General features: G+C 43.4%; 1 protein-coding gene across 1 annotated transcript in view; it reads left to right on the top strand.

Annotated features, from left to right (window-relative positions):
- LOC123755102 (ionotropic receptor 93a-like) overlaps positions 1 to 16302 on the top strand; it is a 158574-nt gene that overhangs the window by 15775 nt on the left and 126497 nt on the right. The window contains exon 4 of the mRNA XM_069332691.1: positions 12842 to 13107. Coding sequence (XP_069188792.1) covers positions 12842 to 13107 — 266 coding nt within the window. The remainder of the gene's footprint in view (positions 1 to 12841; positions 13108 to 16302) is intronic.

Genomic DNA, 16302 nt, shown 5'->3' with positions numbered 1-16302 from the left:
AATATCCACTGTGATGTAATACGAACAAGCAACTGGATACTCCTCTTTCAAGCCTGGTAAAAAGATATCCAGAGACATTGCAGTAGCCATACACAGACTCAGATTTTGTTACAAGTGCTGCTGGGAGGTAATAAACCCAATAGTTAGAAAGTGTCATACCTGTTGGACATATTCCGACGCGCCACTATTACATTGCCTACTGGAATGTGAAGTAACTGAAGCCCTGCACATCAAACTCAACATTCATCCAATGAGAGCAGCTGCACTAGATGCAAAATCCACAACAACTAAAATGATTTGAAAAGGAGTTGAAGAATGGGTCACACTAGTGAACACTGCGCATCTATATCCACCAGCAAGATACTGTTATTAAAAGAAGACTAAAACCTGTGAGGTAAAATAGAAGTGGAAAACAAACAGGAGAAAAGGAGGAACTCCCACTTCAATTTAAAACATTGACCCAAATATCTCAGTAACACGTTTATCGCGAATAAACAAACTCAATTAAAGGATCACTGTAACCCGTGCAACATGGCCATTTCGTTCTGAGTAGCTAAATCTAAAATGAACAGCAACAATCTTTGCGACTATAACACCTTGAAGAAGAAAATTCGGCCAGTCTACTAATTTCGGGGAACTGGGATAAGGAAACCAATCCTCTTGTAACACTCGGACATATCCCCCTAAACTGGCCAACTGTGGCCAGCCCGCCGACAGCCAAGTGGCACTACTAGCTCCTGTGGCACTCAACTGTGAGCGATGTGTGTGTACCCCAACCATTCACCGGTCTGACCAGACTTGTGGTCATGGATTGGATTGATGCGTCCACAGACCCCATCCCCACATCTCCAATATCAGCTATCGATATAGATATTGGCTCCAAAGAGCCTCCACTTACGGGCTCACCATAGCCCGTGCTACTTGGAACTTTTTGTTCCGAGTTGCTGAATCTCAAAACAACAACAATAATGTCCCAAAGCCGGAGTATACCTGTAGGGTATGACTAAGCACACACACACAGACCCAAGCATCTATGATCCAGAGCCCACCGGTCCATGTAGCACAGGGTCAAGGTTCGCCTCCGAGACGACCTCGTTCTCACGACGGCTGAGATCTAAGAAAAGATCTCTACAATCGGAAATGTATCACCGGCTGACATCCTGGAGACCAGATGAGGTGTTAACCTTCTCTTCTCCCGCGACAACAACCTAGAGAAGCTATTCACCGCTTCCACCTCGACCTCCCTGCTAGACGGCGGCCTCACCCTCACTCCTTCACGACGCAACCTGGTGGATAGAAATGAGTTTGCCAGACACATCAGCACATGGATCTCTGCCTGCAGCGACAATGACATCCTTGCCAGTATCAATGTCCTGAACCCGACGCGGATTGCAGTAGTGGCAAAGTTCAGCACCAACTCCAGCAACACCTGCAAACCGATACTGGAGGGGACAAGGGACCTTTAGCACGGCCATCGCAGCAACTCACACCATGGAACACGGACTTAAGTGTGCCAGAGTCATCATTCCACATGCCCAAGTGACCAAGGAACGATACACGTACCTCTGCCAGTGCTTCAAGGGCTACCGGTACTCCCATTACATTAGGAAGTGCACCGAGGAGCACAACTACACGGCTTGCACATCCTCCCATAGACGCTTCTTACTCTGCAATGGCCCACACACTGCAGTTTCACCTGACTGTCTCCACCAGCAGGAGGAAATAAAAAAAATGAGGGCAAACACTACCTCTACCTCACCTCAGCTAGCCAACTCACCTATGTCTGCTTTCCCGGCCATGCCCGATAACACACCTTGGGAAGCTGCTGCTACCTCATCATCGCTTGGTGCCTCGCCCCTGCAGCCCTCACTACCACCACCCAAACCTGCAGTTACCATCAACTATACCCTGCTACTGGTACTTCTTCATCTCGCCTACAAAATGGCGGTCAACGACGTCAACCTGTACGTCCACACCTTCAACCGGCTTCTCACCACAAATGGACTAGCGAAGGTGACGGTACCAAGTGACCTTCTCCCAGCTCCTCCACCTGCTGCCGGCCCGGCGTCCGACCCAGCAACAGATCTCACAACCGGTGTGGTAACAGGGACTCCACCCACTCTGGCTGCCCATGCCAGCGAAGACATTACATCCGAAGACGACGACGACGGACCACCCGAAACTCCTACAATCGACACCAGGAGGCGACACCAGAGCCACCACCGACGTCGACGAGAATGACCTTGCGACCGATGACGAAGACAAAAGTACTTACTATGTGCTCTTCATTCCGTCAAGTGAGTTTAATGGAAACGCAAAGACAAGAAAATTGGCCCACAAATGAACGAAAATTTTACCCACAAATGTAACAAGATAATCAGTAACAACAAATACCCCAAACCATGTATGTCCACGCCAACACCATGAACTACACTGACCTCACAATACTAAAGGAAGAATACCGCGACCCAGAATTTCGCCGCAAATTCCCAGACGGATAAATGCAATTCCTCGAAAAGGACGACGATCCTAATGATACCAAACTACCCAGGTTGTTTTGTCGAGATATAAAACGTCGTCTTGCACATCAAACTGCAACCTGGCGACCAAGCCTCCTGCGGGCCATAAACTATGAGCGACCATGAAGAGCCCATCCATCCACAAGTCTCCAGTATCAGCTATTGGTACTAGTAATGGCTCCAAAAGACCTCCACTTACCAGCTATTCATGCCAGTGCCACCTTTTTGGTAGCTAAATCTTTATCAATAAATTAATCAAGCACTCACAAGGCAAGACGAAGCACTTAGCCTTACCGGACGAACTAGACCAACCTTTCTATCTGAAAGAACTCAGAAGAGCTACAAATAAAATTTAAAAACTGCTCCAGGTGAGAAGAAAACCACTTACAACATGCTGGCCAAGCTAGGAGAAAAGGGTGAAGAAGCCTTCTTGAATCTCATAAATAGAGTATGTGTGACAAGAACTCAACCCCCTCTCTTGGAACAATTCAATTATAATTCCATTCCAAAACCCATAGAACCAGAAAATCCTAGACCCATGTCAATAAGCAGTTGTCTGGCCAAAACTGTGGAAAGAATGGTTCTTAATCAAAGTGAATGGAAAGCCACTGCACAAAAAAAAATTCTTACAGAAAAGGTGTGTGAACCACAGACTCCTTTACCTCCCGTCTGGATCAAATAAAAGACAAATCAGGAATCCTTATTTTTCTGGAACTAGAAAAAGCCTTTGAACTAGCCAATGCTCCAGCTACACTGTGCTGCCTGGTGGATAAAGAAATCAAAGGACATGCTCTTGTCTTTGTCAAAGAAAGTCTGCTCACCAGAGAAGCTAAAGTCAGATTTAAAGGAAAAACATCCTCCTCAAAGAGGCTCGAAAATGGGACTCAACAGGGAGGAATACTAGGTCCCTTCCTCTTCCACTGTCTCATGGAACAATTTACGAAGCTCGAGTTACCGAAAGTCAAACTGCTTAACTATGCAGGCGACTTTGTGGTCATCAAAGGCAAAGGCGCTAGGAATCTAAAAATAAAATTAAACATGACAGTTGGATTGTGGTGTCCTGTGGCTCTGATGTACACTACTCAGGTAACCGGGATAGCACATCAGCTATGACGTATAGACAACCCGGTAGGAGCGATTAGGTTGGTGTTGGAAAAGTTGTTCAATGTCAACCAATATTATTTGACTAGTTGTATATGAAAAGTGCTGAAATTGTCCCAAGATTCAGTACTGCAGCGTAAATAGAAAGGGAGATTTTTTGTTTTTGTTTTTTCAACGTTTTTTACATATTTTCAAGTCTACACTTCAGAACACACGTTTCAGATATAATTATTCTGTGACACTTTTCTGACACATTAGCATATAATAAAGAATTGTGTGCTTTCGAATTTCCAAAACATCTTTAGTTTTCCTAATACAAATGTTCAAAGTTCCCCAAAAAAATTATGCAAATATGGCATGTTTATTGCTATTATAAAATCAATAAATAAACTTAGAGAAAAATGAAAACACGCAAATGTAGAGACATGCCCTCCACATGTACTGTGTAAGTTTCATGTAAATTTAATAAAAAATGAATCAGTTTTGTAAACGTTTTGTGTCAATTGAAAAAAAAAAACAGAAATGAATAAAGTCTAAGGTTCTAAAATCTGTGGCTGAGGTTGACATCAACCAATATTCTCCAAAATTGGCATCCTTACAGATAGGCTTACTTACAGTCAGGTGTGTAAGTTTGATGCAAATCGCCCGAAAAAAAAATAAAAAAAAAAAATTGAAAAAAAAAATACAATTTTTTTTCCAATTAAACTAATTATAATATTTGTTTAATATATGCTATTGTGATAGCAAAGAGCCATAGCTATGATTTCAGTTGACACTTCGATTGATAATCGATTTTGACCATTTTGGCATAATTTTCACAAGTACTTCAATATTTTTTTTCTCCCTTCCTATTTATGCTACGATGCTGAAACGTGGACCAGATGAAACACTTTTTATAAAGAACTTGTCAAAAAAGTTTGATTGAAATCGAACGAGTTATCATTTTTGCATTTTTGGACCCAGATGCCCCCCTTAAGTAACGACTGCACCTCTTCACACTGAAACATCTGTAAATGGGACAGCCTCTCCTCCACAGCATTCGCAGAACTAGAATGATTGAAAATAGGATTAATTGGGTCCCCAGAACAATTATCCCCCTCCCTCTGGAAAAGGAAATATTTGTAGAACGACTGGCATGGGACCCTAGAACCTCTTCAGAATGTTCAAGTGCACAATCATCACCTGGTTATGTTTGTCCGAGTGCCTTTGTACTTGAGGTCCCCAACCTTTTCTGTCACTTTATAGGGATCTCCATATTTGTGAGACATAGTGCTCCCCAATAAAGGCATTAATACCAGGAGAGGGTCACCAGGCTGAAATACCCTCAACTTAGCCTTAGCATTGTGCCGTTCTTTCATGCTATCTTGGGTCTTCGAGATGTTTTGATGCAGCCGCCTTACAGTCACTGAGTCTCTGGTGGCGTTGTGCAAAGAAAGCCGAACCTTTGGTTAATGTTACGTTACCTAGCAGGTCCTCCTGTAACATTTGTAAGGTTCCATGGACCTTATGGCCAAAGACTAACTCAAAATGAGAACAACCCAGTGAACTCTAACCCCTCTCGAGTAGCAAACAAAACATATGGCAAGTTCTCTTTCCAAGCCCTGTTGGAGTGTTCACATTATGTCTTAAGCATCTGTTTCAAAGTCGCTCAATTACTTGCTGACTCTGCGGATGATATGGGCTAGAAACCTTGCAAGTTATTCCTTTGTCCTTACTGAATTGACCAAAAGTATCACATTTAAAGTTAGTGTCATTGTCAGTTTGAACGACCCAAGGCAGGTCCAAAAGTGGAGAAAAATTGCAACATACGAGCAACAACAATATTTGCTCGGATTTTCCTTACAGAAAAAGCCTCGGGGTAACAGGTCGTGATACACATCATGGGTATCAAGTAAATGTTACCAGCCTTAGTCCTAGGTAATGGACCAACACAGTCCATTACCACATGCGAAAATGGTTCCTCCAGCACTACAGTAGGCCTTAGAGAAGCTTTAGGTGGTGTCTGGTTTGGTTTTCCAATAAGTTGACACAGGACACAAGAATTAAAATATTTTGCCATATTGCTTTTCATCTTGGGCCAATAGAAATGTTTAAAGATTTTATGGTAAGTAATGTTAATACCTTGATGTCCCCCATAGGATCATCATGAGCAGCTGCCAAAACCTTCTCTCTATAGCATGTAGGCACCATTACCTGGTGTACTACCTCCCACTCATTTGACAAGGAAGAACTCTGCGATCTCCATTTTCTCATCAAAATCTGATCCTTGTAATAGGATCAGTCACTGCATCCACTATATCTTCTTTTAAGAGAGCTACATCATGACATTCTGCAAAACTAAGGTCAGCCTTCTGCAGTTCACTCAAAGTGGCTCCCATGCCTCGTTCAGATGCCATTGGCAGAGTCCCAACCATGTTCTCTCGGTAGGTGATGGTAGGCTCTTCACAATAACCTCGGCCTCATCATCGATTCTTACCATGAAAGTATCCTCAAAGATCCACTTAGCTTTCACCACTCGGAAAGTTCCTCATGGCCTCGGGATTTACCATTTTGGCAACTGCAAGGCTGCCCTTACATTTAAGACCAATAGACCTGGTTAATGCACAGTAAGGGTATACAACATTATCCTATGTGACGGGTAGTTCCATGGAAACCTTAGGGGTAAGCAACATAATAGGCAGTCTGGAGTCCCCTAACTTATCCCCTGCTAAATCATTACCCAATATTATATATCAACATTTGGGAAAGGTAAGTAAGAGGTGACTCCGACTGTACAAACACTGATTGTGGAAATCAGATTCCTGGGTTACCTTACAGAGGGGTACTGGTCGTATATCACGTGTGACACCCTCGACCAGTACTTCCTCTCCAGTGTCGAGAGCGTGGGCACCTTGCACTGCACTCTCTAAAATTAAAATCTGGATGGTACCGGAGTCTCAGAAGATCACCACGTCCTTCTTGGAAGAACCCTCCCAGTTTAAAAGTTTCCCTTTAGACAAGAATGGAGTAAGCAGGCTCAACCACTTTGGGTTGGGGGTCTTACTCTTTAACCCTTGAGAAGTCCTCAACCCTGAGTCACAACAAGAGCATTTGCCCTTTTTTCTGGGTACAGTTGTCAACATCAGCTAGTGGTGTGGTTTGAACATTTACAATGGCAACAGGATCTTTGGGGAGAAGTGACATTACTACCAGAGTTTCTCCGTGGTTCACCCTTAGGTGCCATGGGGTTAGACAATTTAACCTGGTTAGTTCTTTCTGAAAGAGTTGTTGAAACAGTTACAGGGTAAGATTGGGCTGGTCTAGACTGGCTGTGGGTATAAGGTTTGTTACCATGGCGAATATAGTTATTTTTACTGGTCATTTTGCCTACCAACTAGTAGTATTCGAACAACTTGGCCAAATCAATAATACCCGTATTAACCTCCTTCCTCTCAGTTAAATACCGTGCCACCTCAATCTTACGTTAACTCCTTGAATCTACATAGACAGGAGACAAGGATTACAAACAACAACTTAGTGATAAGGTCTACTTGCCGTAAAGGAAAGAACACCCACTGGTAATAATATCAACAACACATGATCACCCTAAGCCACCCCAGAGGTAACACGTGGGGCTCATAACACTGATTTATAGGACATAAAGAAATGCCCTAAGAATCTAACAAATGGCACAGTAATTCTAGAATATGGTACTTGAAAATCAACGATTTAGGCAATATTTTGCTGTTTTTCTAGGTTATGAATTTTCAGTTTATTGTTATTAACTTGGTAGTCACAGAACAAGGAGAGAGAAGAGAGGAGGAGGGGGAAATATATAAACAAACGGCCCCAGATCACATGACCAGTCCAGGTGGGATCACAGCAGAGAAGATCTTGCAGCTCCCTTTGCTCCTCTATGTGGCCGCTGCCTGATGTATACTAAACCGATCGTACAGTAGCAATCATTACTAGTCTTTCAAGACAAATATTTACTTGCTACTTTAACAGTTCTAAGTATAGTTAACATCTAGCTTTATATTATATTAATATTCAATTAACACAGGGAATACCAGACCTGTGAGCAACAAGGTTATTCCTACGCCTGGCAGGGAAGACGGGATCATCAACAAAATCAAGGATACAGGTCCCTTGAATATAAGTCTTATATTGTTATTTAATTATCTCTCCTACATAAACTAACCTATCAATTAATGTTCTATAATTTAATTAATCAAGAACCCACACATAATCCCTAACAGTTAGAGCCTATCACTACCAATATACTAAGTGAATGGACCCTGCCTGGATATAAAACAGAACTCTAATGAGCCTGGTTCCCTGGCAGAGCCAATTAAGAATCCAGGGTCGAATCAGGGGGAAATTCAAAGTGTAACAAAATGATGCTCTAAGAACAATGCTAGGAGCACCTATTTGGACGTAGTGATATACTCTATAAATGAAAACCTACTAACCAGCCTTAGAAAATAGGATCAAACGAAGAATAGCTACCATAACAGCAAAACATGTTGGAACCACCGCAATAATCAATCAAAGATAGCAAACACATATCGCTTCACAGGAACATGTGAACAGGAATGTCATCTGAGCCCGCTGCCATAGAACCACAGAGGGCCAGGGCAGACTGAAGTTCAGAGAGAGAGATGGGATCGTTATAGGGTAGTCTGAGATGGGTACGGAAATCTAAAGGATGAAATTCAAAACAGGCTTACGAAGAAGGAAAGGCTGAGGAAGATGAGAACCAGAGCTATCAGATGAAAGTTGGAGTTTCGGACGTAATAGTGGAAACTTAAGACTTTCAACACTCACTTTTAGCCATATGGATGGTCTTACGGGCCACTGCACTCGTCTTCCGAAATACAAGAAAAGAATCAGCCGTCTGCCGGCGGTGGTGTCTCTTCCAAGCTGCATGCTTACAACAGACAGTCCGGGCACAGTCCACTAGGGAACGCACTTCCGCGTGCTCCGAGAGGTAGAGTGAGGATTAGACTGGAGAGCAGCGTCAAAATGGTGTCATGAAAAAGAAGGAGAGCGCGAGGGAGAGGCATAATTGAGAGGTCGAATAGTGTAGCTCGGAGGGTAAAGAGATTCCCGACTGCCTTGTCAAACTACCATCTAGGGAAAGAGAGGGGGGGGGGGGGTGAAAAGAGAAAAAGGTAACAAGGATGGGGAAATGGTCATTGCCATGGATGTCATCAAGAACTCGCCACGAGAAATCCAAGTAAAGAGATGACGAGCAGGGAGAAAGATCAAGACAGGAAAGGGTGCGAGTTTGAGAGTCCAAAGGAGTGGTCTCACCAGAATTAAGAAGAAACAGGGTAAAAGAGAGGACGAAAGGTTCAAGAAGGCGACCTCAAGTGTTTTTCAGAACATTTGTCAGAACTCAGGGGGGGGGGGAGAAAGGAATAGCCACGGAAGTGACCAGGACGAGCACCAAGCATCGGCTCCTGGAGACAGATACAAAGAGGGGAAAACTATTAAATCAGAAGTTGGAGTTCCTGGAAATTGGCTTTATATCCACGAATATTATATTGAAAAAAAATCGACAAAAGAGAAAGAACAGCAACAGAGAACAATGAAGAAACAAAGGGTACAAAGGAAAACAGCATGTTAAAAGGTGCTCAGGATCAGGATCAGCGAAGTCAAGGTTAGGGGGCATGGGTAAACTGAGTAAGGATGGAGGGAAGGGAGTGGGAGGACAGAGGTGGATGAGCAGGGTCCGGAGATGGAGAAGGAGACAACCGAGGGTCAAGGACAACAGGAGGAGGGGGCAGAAACCGGGATACACACCTCAGCAAGGGCAGCAACCGAGAGGGAAGCAGACATACTCTAAATCTTCGCTTCAGGCATTGTTATCTAGCCAGCACAGAGATAATATACAACTCATCACTGAAATCCTACACATTGGAAAAGAAGCACATAATCTAGATTTGTCTCTCCTCCAATGAAACCTCAATTGCAGGAACAGGGGGCTCGACCACTGAAACTGGAAGGGATGGAGCGAGAGTGTCAGAGGTGGGGGGCGAGGAAGAAAGCGAAGCCTTTCTACCCGCTGGGGAGGAGGAAGGAGATGAGCCAGGCTTTCACTTCTGATTCAAAGAGACAGGCGTTCCAGCAACGACGTATTAGGCAACAGGCTCGAACGTCTCAACGGGAGAAGAAGAATGAGAGTGAACAACAAGATGATCACTGGGAGAGTGATGGACAACAGCCCGTACAGACAGTCGACGTGGAGAGCTAAGAGATGGGGAAGAAGGATGGGAAGGAGGATTGGAGGGAGATGAGAAAGAAGACACAGGAAACATGGAAGATGGGGTAGGTAGGAAGAAGGGAAACCAGACTGAGAACCAGGAGGAAGACCCGTTGGAACAGAACGTAAAGGAACAGGGGAGGAGGCGGTGGTCGTGTCCGAGTCTAAGGCCTGGAAATGGATGTGAGACCGAGGAAGGGGAGAAGGGCGAGGAGAGGAAGAGCGCAACACGCGACCATAAGAGACACAAGTGAAAGGGGGGAGATGGCGAACATGGCGCCTCGCCTCAGGAAAAGACAAACGTTCCTGGTGCTTCATGATGAGGACGGCTGCCTCAAATTTGTAATGTATACACGTGTGGGAGAAGGTAGGGCGGGCCTCACTGCAATTGAGGCAGCGAGCCTGGGGAGAAGTACACTCCAACTTAGAGTGACCTTCGTCCCCACACATGGGGCAAAGAGAGAGAGTACTGGAGTATCTGAGGGCCATGTCCGAACTTTCAGCATTTATTACAAAGCCGAGGAGAGGGGATGTACTCCTGAACGGAGCATCTGGCACCAGCAACAATAACAGAGGGTGGAAGTGTCCGAACATCAAAGGTAATCTTCACAACCCAAAGGGGTAGACAGCGACGGCACGAGGGGTCCACTGAACGTTTCCACCTGGAGAACAGAATTACCGTGGGCTTCAAGGATATGAGTAATATCCTCGTGGCAATCCTTGAGGTTCCTAATGCCGGTTGCAACATGGTGTGGGAGGAGAACAGTGCCAGAACAGTTAAAATTTAACTGAGCATTCTTGGAGACCCGAACAGGGGTCTTCCCAATGCAGGGCAAAGCAGCCAAGCGGGTAGCTGCATCCTGAGAAGCAGTAGCAACGACAGGCGTACCGAGACGGATTGGGTTAAAAGTAACAGAGGCATCTACTGAAGCAACAAGGTGTCTATGGAGGGAGAAATCGTCAGGAGGAGTAGACTCTAAATGATGGAGGTCAAAGTACTTGGTCCATTTAGCAGGACCAAACAAAGCATGGTACGAATTAGTATGGGAAAGGAGCATGCGAGAGAGGCCTTGGCGGGGACGGCAATGAGAACCCCTACAGAGAGGGGAATCATAAGGCGCAGTAGTCACAATGAGAGACGGAGCCGTGCTAGGGGACGAGGCGGTCACCACTGGGGGGCTTGGAGCTCAACCCTACCACAGGGGAGGAAGGGGAGTAGGGAGGGGAGTGGGGCAGTAGTCTGTCGTGGGGGATACAGAGCCCGATCTTCCAGCACAGTCTGACCCAGGAGCCTGGTCGCCCACCCTATGAGCCTGGGGTAAGAGAGGTCGTGTCTTCATCCATTCTGCAGCCCTTTTAATAGTTTGGGGCCTGGAACCAAGAGATACCACCTACCAGGGCAGCCAGGGAGGCCGAATGCAGGCTAGCCAATGCAGGAAAGGTGTATCGTCTCCAGCGATGCTTCGCCTTTTCAACAGGGGAGTCCTACTACATCGTCCATTCTCCCACACTGGTGCTAAAACCCCATTCTCCTATCGCCCCAGCCTGGACACCCAGCCATCCACTCAGGGGGGGGGGTACCTCACGGGCGACCTCTCCAGCTGGCGGTCCGATGGCTCACAAGGCCCCTACGTGATTCCCTTCTGCACATACACCACCCAAAGAGGGGCAGGAGAGGGGGCAAATGCAGCCCTCACCGGTCCCAGCGAGGTGTATGTGAGCCCCTCACCACGACAAGGCAACACCACGGAGGGGTGGTACGAACAAGCCACTGGGTACTCCTCTTTCAAGGATTGCAAAAAGCTATCCATATACATTGCAGTAGCGATACACCGACTCAGACTTCGCTACAAGTACTGATGGCAAGTAATAACCCCCCAATAGTTAAAGAGTGTCATCTCTCTGGAACAGATGTAAAGGCGCCAATATTGCATTACTTACTAAAATATGAAGCAAATGAAGCCTTGCGCATCAAACTCATCATGCAACCAACCAGAGCGGCTGCATTAAATGGCAAATGCCCCTTTGACTACAATGATTAAAAAAACAGGGGAAGAATGGGACTCTCTAGTGAACATTGTCCATCTATATCCCCGACAAATATAATGTTATTAAAACAAATGACTAAAACCAGTGCAAAAAGCACAACAACAACGAAACACTCATAAGCAAAATGGTATTCGTTACTGTGGTCAGCTCCTCTTGTGCTTAAGTGACTTTATGTTTGATGATGAGCTCATCCACTTTACAGGCAGGCTCTAAGTGATTAGTATTATCAATTGTATTTCTAATATTTGTTTAACAGTTATTAACAATAGTATTATAAAAATGTAACTACTGCTTGGTTAAAATTGATGATGTGTTTGGAGTCTGAAGATAGGAATTTATTAGTATCTCTATCCAATGTGGTGTAGCAAAACGCGCTGTTGACAAAGATATGTTTGGTTTTAAACACACCTTTTTATACGATTTTACACATTATTTTATGCTCGGCATAGGTTTTAATTACCTCTGGTGTGGATCATTCAAGATACTAAATTCCAGCTTTCTGGCACTTGTTTTGGCATGTATGCCTATACTAGGTACTCGTCTCAAATCTTAAGGAGTGTTTCTATCAAAACATTCAGTTAAAAGATTGCAACCAAATTAACAAGACGCTCCTTGGGATCATAGGCGAATATCTATGTGGTGGCAGACATCATTCAAGATGTTGACGGTTTAAACCAGAACCAGAATCAAGATGTTGAACAAGAGTAATAGCGAATAAATTCTTCCTTTCGGGAAATACACAATAAGACAATATCATAAGAGAATTAGGAGTATGATAATTTAACGAAAACAACAACCCGGGAAGCAAGTAAATGTATATGACTTAGTGATTGATTTAATTTTCATTCTTTATTAGACAATTCTTCTCTATGTTCTATATTTCTCTATGTGGTATTTAGATTATTCTCTAAATACACATACTCAGATCACACGTCCTCAACGAGGAGAAGAATACGGCAGAGGAATGTCCTTGGGAGATGCGGCTGAGATAGCGGTGGGATCACTGCTCGGCCAGGGCACCAGCAAGCACCTGCCTACCAGTAATTCAACCCGGCTACTGCTGACAACGTGGCTGTTGTTCACGCTGGTGGTGGGCACCGTCTACAGGGGCAACCTCACTGCTTATCTCACCATGCCCAAGTACCCACCCAGACCTGAAACCCTCGATCAACTCGCCACAACCGCTCAAAAGTAATATTATTATTATTATTATTATTATTATTATACATATATATATATTATTATTAAATATGACCGAAAAAGTAAGATTAATAATTCCAACACGAATTTTCTCAATATTTCAAAATTCATTTTTATTTCTAGTCTGACGCGACACTTGAACGCGTTTCGTAATAACTTATTAAATTTTCAAAGACTTTTAGTTTACACACACAACTATAACCTACAAACACTAAACAGAGTTCTTACTATGGTATGATTTAAACAGCTTTCATTTTATTTTATACCCGCATTTTAGGTGAGGTGATATGTTACAACAGTTTTGGATGAGGTGAACAAAAGTTTCAACACAGGACAGAACATGAAACAATGGATATTAATTGGGAAAATTGAAGGTAAGAATGGAAGTAACTGCAGAGGGCCTATTGGCCCATATTTCATGATGCTTCTATATTGGAGCGGAGTCTTGAAGTGGGTAGAATATAGTTGTGCATTAATTGGCTGTTGATTGCTGGTGTTGACTTCTTGATGTGTAGTGCCTCGCAGATGTCAAGCCACCTGCTGTCGCTGTATCTATCGATAATTTCTGTTTTGTTTGCTAAGATTTCTCTGGTGATGGTCTGGTTGTGGGAAGAGATTATATGTTCCTTAATGGAGCCCTGTTGCTTATGCATCGTTAATCGCCTGGAAAGAGATGCTATTGTTGTCTTGCCTATATACTGAGTTCTTTGAGGCTGACAGTCCCCAAGTGGGCATTTGAAAGCATAGACGACGTTGGTCTCTTTTAAAGCGTTCTGCTTTGTGTCTGGGAGAGTTTCTCACGAGTAGGCTGGCCGTTTTTTTGGTTTTATAGTAAATCGTTAGTTGTACCTACTGATGTTTGTCTGTTGGGATAACGTTTCTATTAACAATATCTTTCAGGACCCTTTCCTTCGTTTTTGAGCTGTGGAAAAGAAGTTCCTGTAAAATAGTCTAATAGAAGGTATAGGTGTTGTGTTAGTTGTCTCTTCAGAGGTTGCATGGCGTTTCACCTTCCTTCTTATGATGTCTTCAACGAAACCATTGGAGAAGCCGTTGTTGACTAGGACCTGCCTTACCCTACAGAGTTCTTCATCGACTTGCTTCCATCCTGAGCTGTGGCTGAGAGCACGGTCGACATAAGCGTTAACACCACTCCTCTTGTACCTGTCTGGGCAATCACTGTTGGCATTTAGGCACATTCCTATGTTTGTTTCCTTAGTGTAGACTGCAGTGTGGAAACCTCTGCTCCTTTCCATGACTGTTACATCTAGAAACGGCAGCGTCCCATCCTTCTCCATCTCGTAAGTGAAACGCAACACAGAATTCCTCTCAAATGCCTCCTTCAGCTCCTGCAGATGTCTGACATCAGGTACATGTGTAAAAGTGTCGTCAACATACCTGCAGTATATGGCCGGTTTCAAGTTCATGTCGACTAAGACCTTTTGTTCGATGGTACCCATGTAGAGGTTCGCAAACAGGACACCTAAGGGAGAACCCATGGCAACCCCATCTACTTGCTTATACATGTGCCCATCCGGGCTCAAGAAGGGTGCCTCTTTAGTACAACCTTGGAGTAGTTTCCTAAGAATGTTTTCTGGTATGTCAAGAGGAGTACAGGCCGGATCACGATAAACTCTGTCCTTCTTCTTGATCTTGGATGTTTGCAAACTTCTACATGGGTACCACCGAGAAAAATGAATGGATGTCGAGGGCACTTGGTGTAAATTGCCGGTTGGAAAGATATTGCAAATCAAATGCAATATCTTTCATAGACAACTGGGAACACTTCTATGGAAGAAATGAAATGTATGCTCGCGATGGGGTGCATCTATCGAGAGCTGGGGTTGTTGTTGCGAACTCGTTGGAACCAGTGGTTAGAGGCGTTTGTTTGGGTTTAAACTGTTAGTAGATTGTGGTATGGGAATCGATTTGAAGGAAGGAGGTAATAAAAGTATGTGTTTGTGGGAGAAAAAAATTGACAAAATGATCAGGAAAAGAGAAGAGCCTCAAAATAACAATTCACTTAGAGTATATTACACTAACACTAGAAGTCTAAGAAATAAAAACGATTTAAATGCTCTTGTCTACACAGAAAAAAATAGATATAATTGCACTTACCGAAACGTGGATGAATGTAGAAAATAGAGAACTATTAGCTGAATATCAAATAAATGGATTTAAACTATTTCACACAGATAGATATAGATATATTAGACGAGGAGGGGGAGTAGCCATATATGTTAGGGACAATTTGAAATGAAGTCTCAAAGAGGGAATCAAAACTGAGCCACATACAGAAACTATTTGGATAGAATTAAACGAAAAAGCAAATAACATTATAATAGGAGTTATATATAGGCCACCAAATTTAGACAGAATGGAAGCAAAGCATCTATGGGATGAAATATCTAGAGCATCTAGATCAAACAGTATTTGTGTCATGGGTGACTTTAATTTTAGTGGAATAAACTGGTTGAATAAAACAGGGAATAATGAAGCAGAAGATTTTCTAGAATTAATTGACGATTGCTTTCTTACGCAACACATAAAGGAACCAACGCGGGAAAATAATATTTTAGATTTAGTGTTAACTAACAGAGAAACACAAATTAAGGACATGGAAATAGGGAGTGAGCTAGGGAAGAGTGATCATAAAGAAATCAGATTTAGCACAGAATTGAATAGATCTGTAGGAGAAAATTATGTTAAAGTACCTGATTTTCGAAAAGCTAATTTCAATAACTTAAGAAATTTATTGGGTCAAATAGATTGGAAAGTCTTGGGTATGGGGTGTGGGGCGGTATTGGAGCTAGACGTGAACCCAGCGATAGGTGATGTAAAAGGGGTTTACGATGGGGACTCAAAATATAACCTATTTAAAAATATTCTAAGCGAAGCCCAGGAACGTAGTATACCATATAAATTTAATAGATTGAATACTAATGATCCAAAGTGGATAACAAAGGATCTGAAGAACCTTATAGGAAAAAAGAGAGCGTGGTACAAAAGGATTAAGAATGGGGAAGTCTGTTTAGAACAGGAATTCGTACAACTGGTTAGAAATACTAAAAAAAGAGATAAGGAAAGCAAAAAGAAACTATAAAGTTCGCATAGCAGAGCAAGCAAAAACAAATCCTAAAGGGTTTTTCCAATTATACCGGACAAAGATTAGGGAAAGGATAGGTC

This window comes from Procambarus clarkii, chromosome 28, assembly GCF_040958095.1.
Source record: "Procambarus clarkii isolate CNS0578487 chromosome 28, FALCON_Pclarkii_2.0, whole genome shotgun sequence".
Lineage (NCBI taxonomy): Eukaryota > Metazoa > Arthropoda > Malacostraca > Decapoda > Cambaridae > Procambarus > Procambarus clarkii.
Note: the sequence above shows the minus strand (reverse complement) of the source record. Positions and strands in the feature narration are given on the sequence as shown.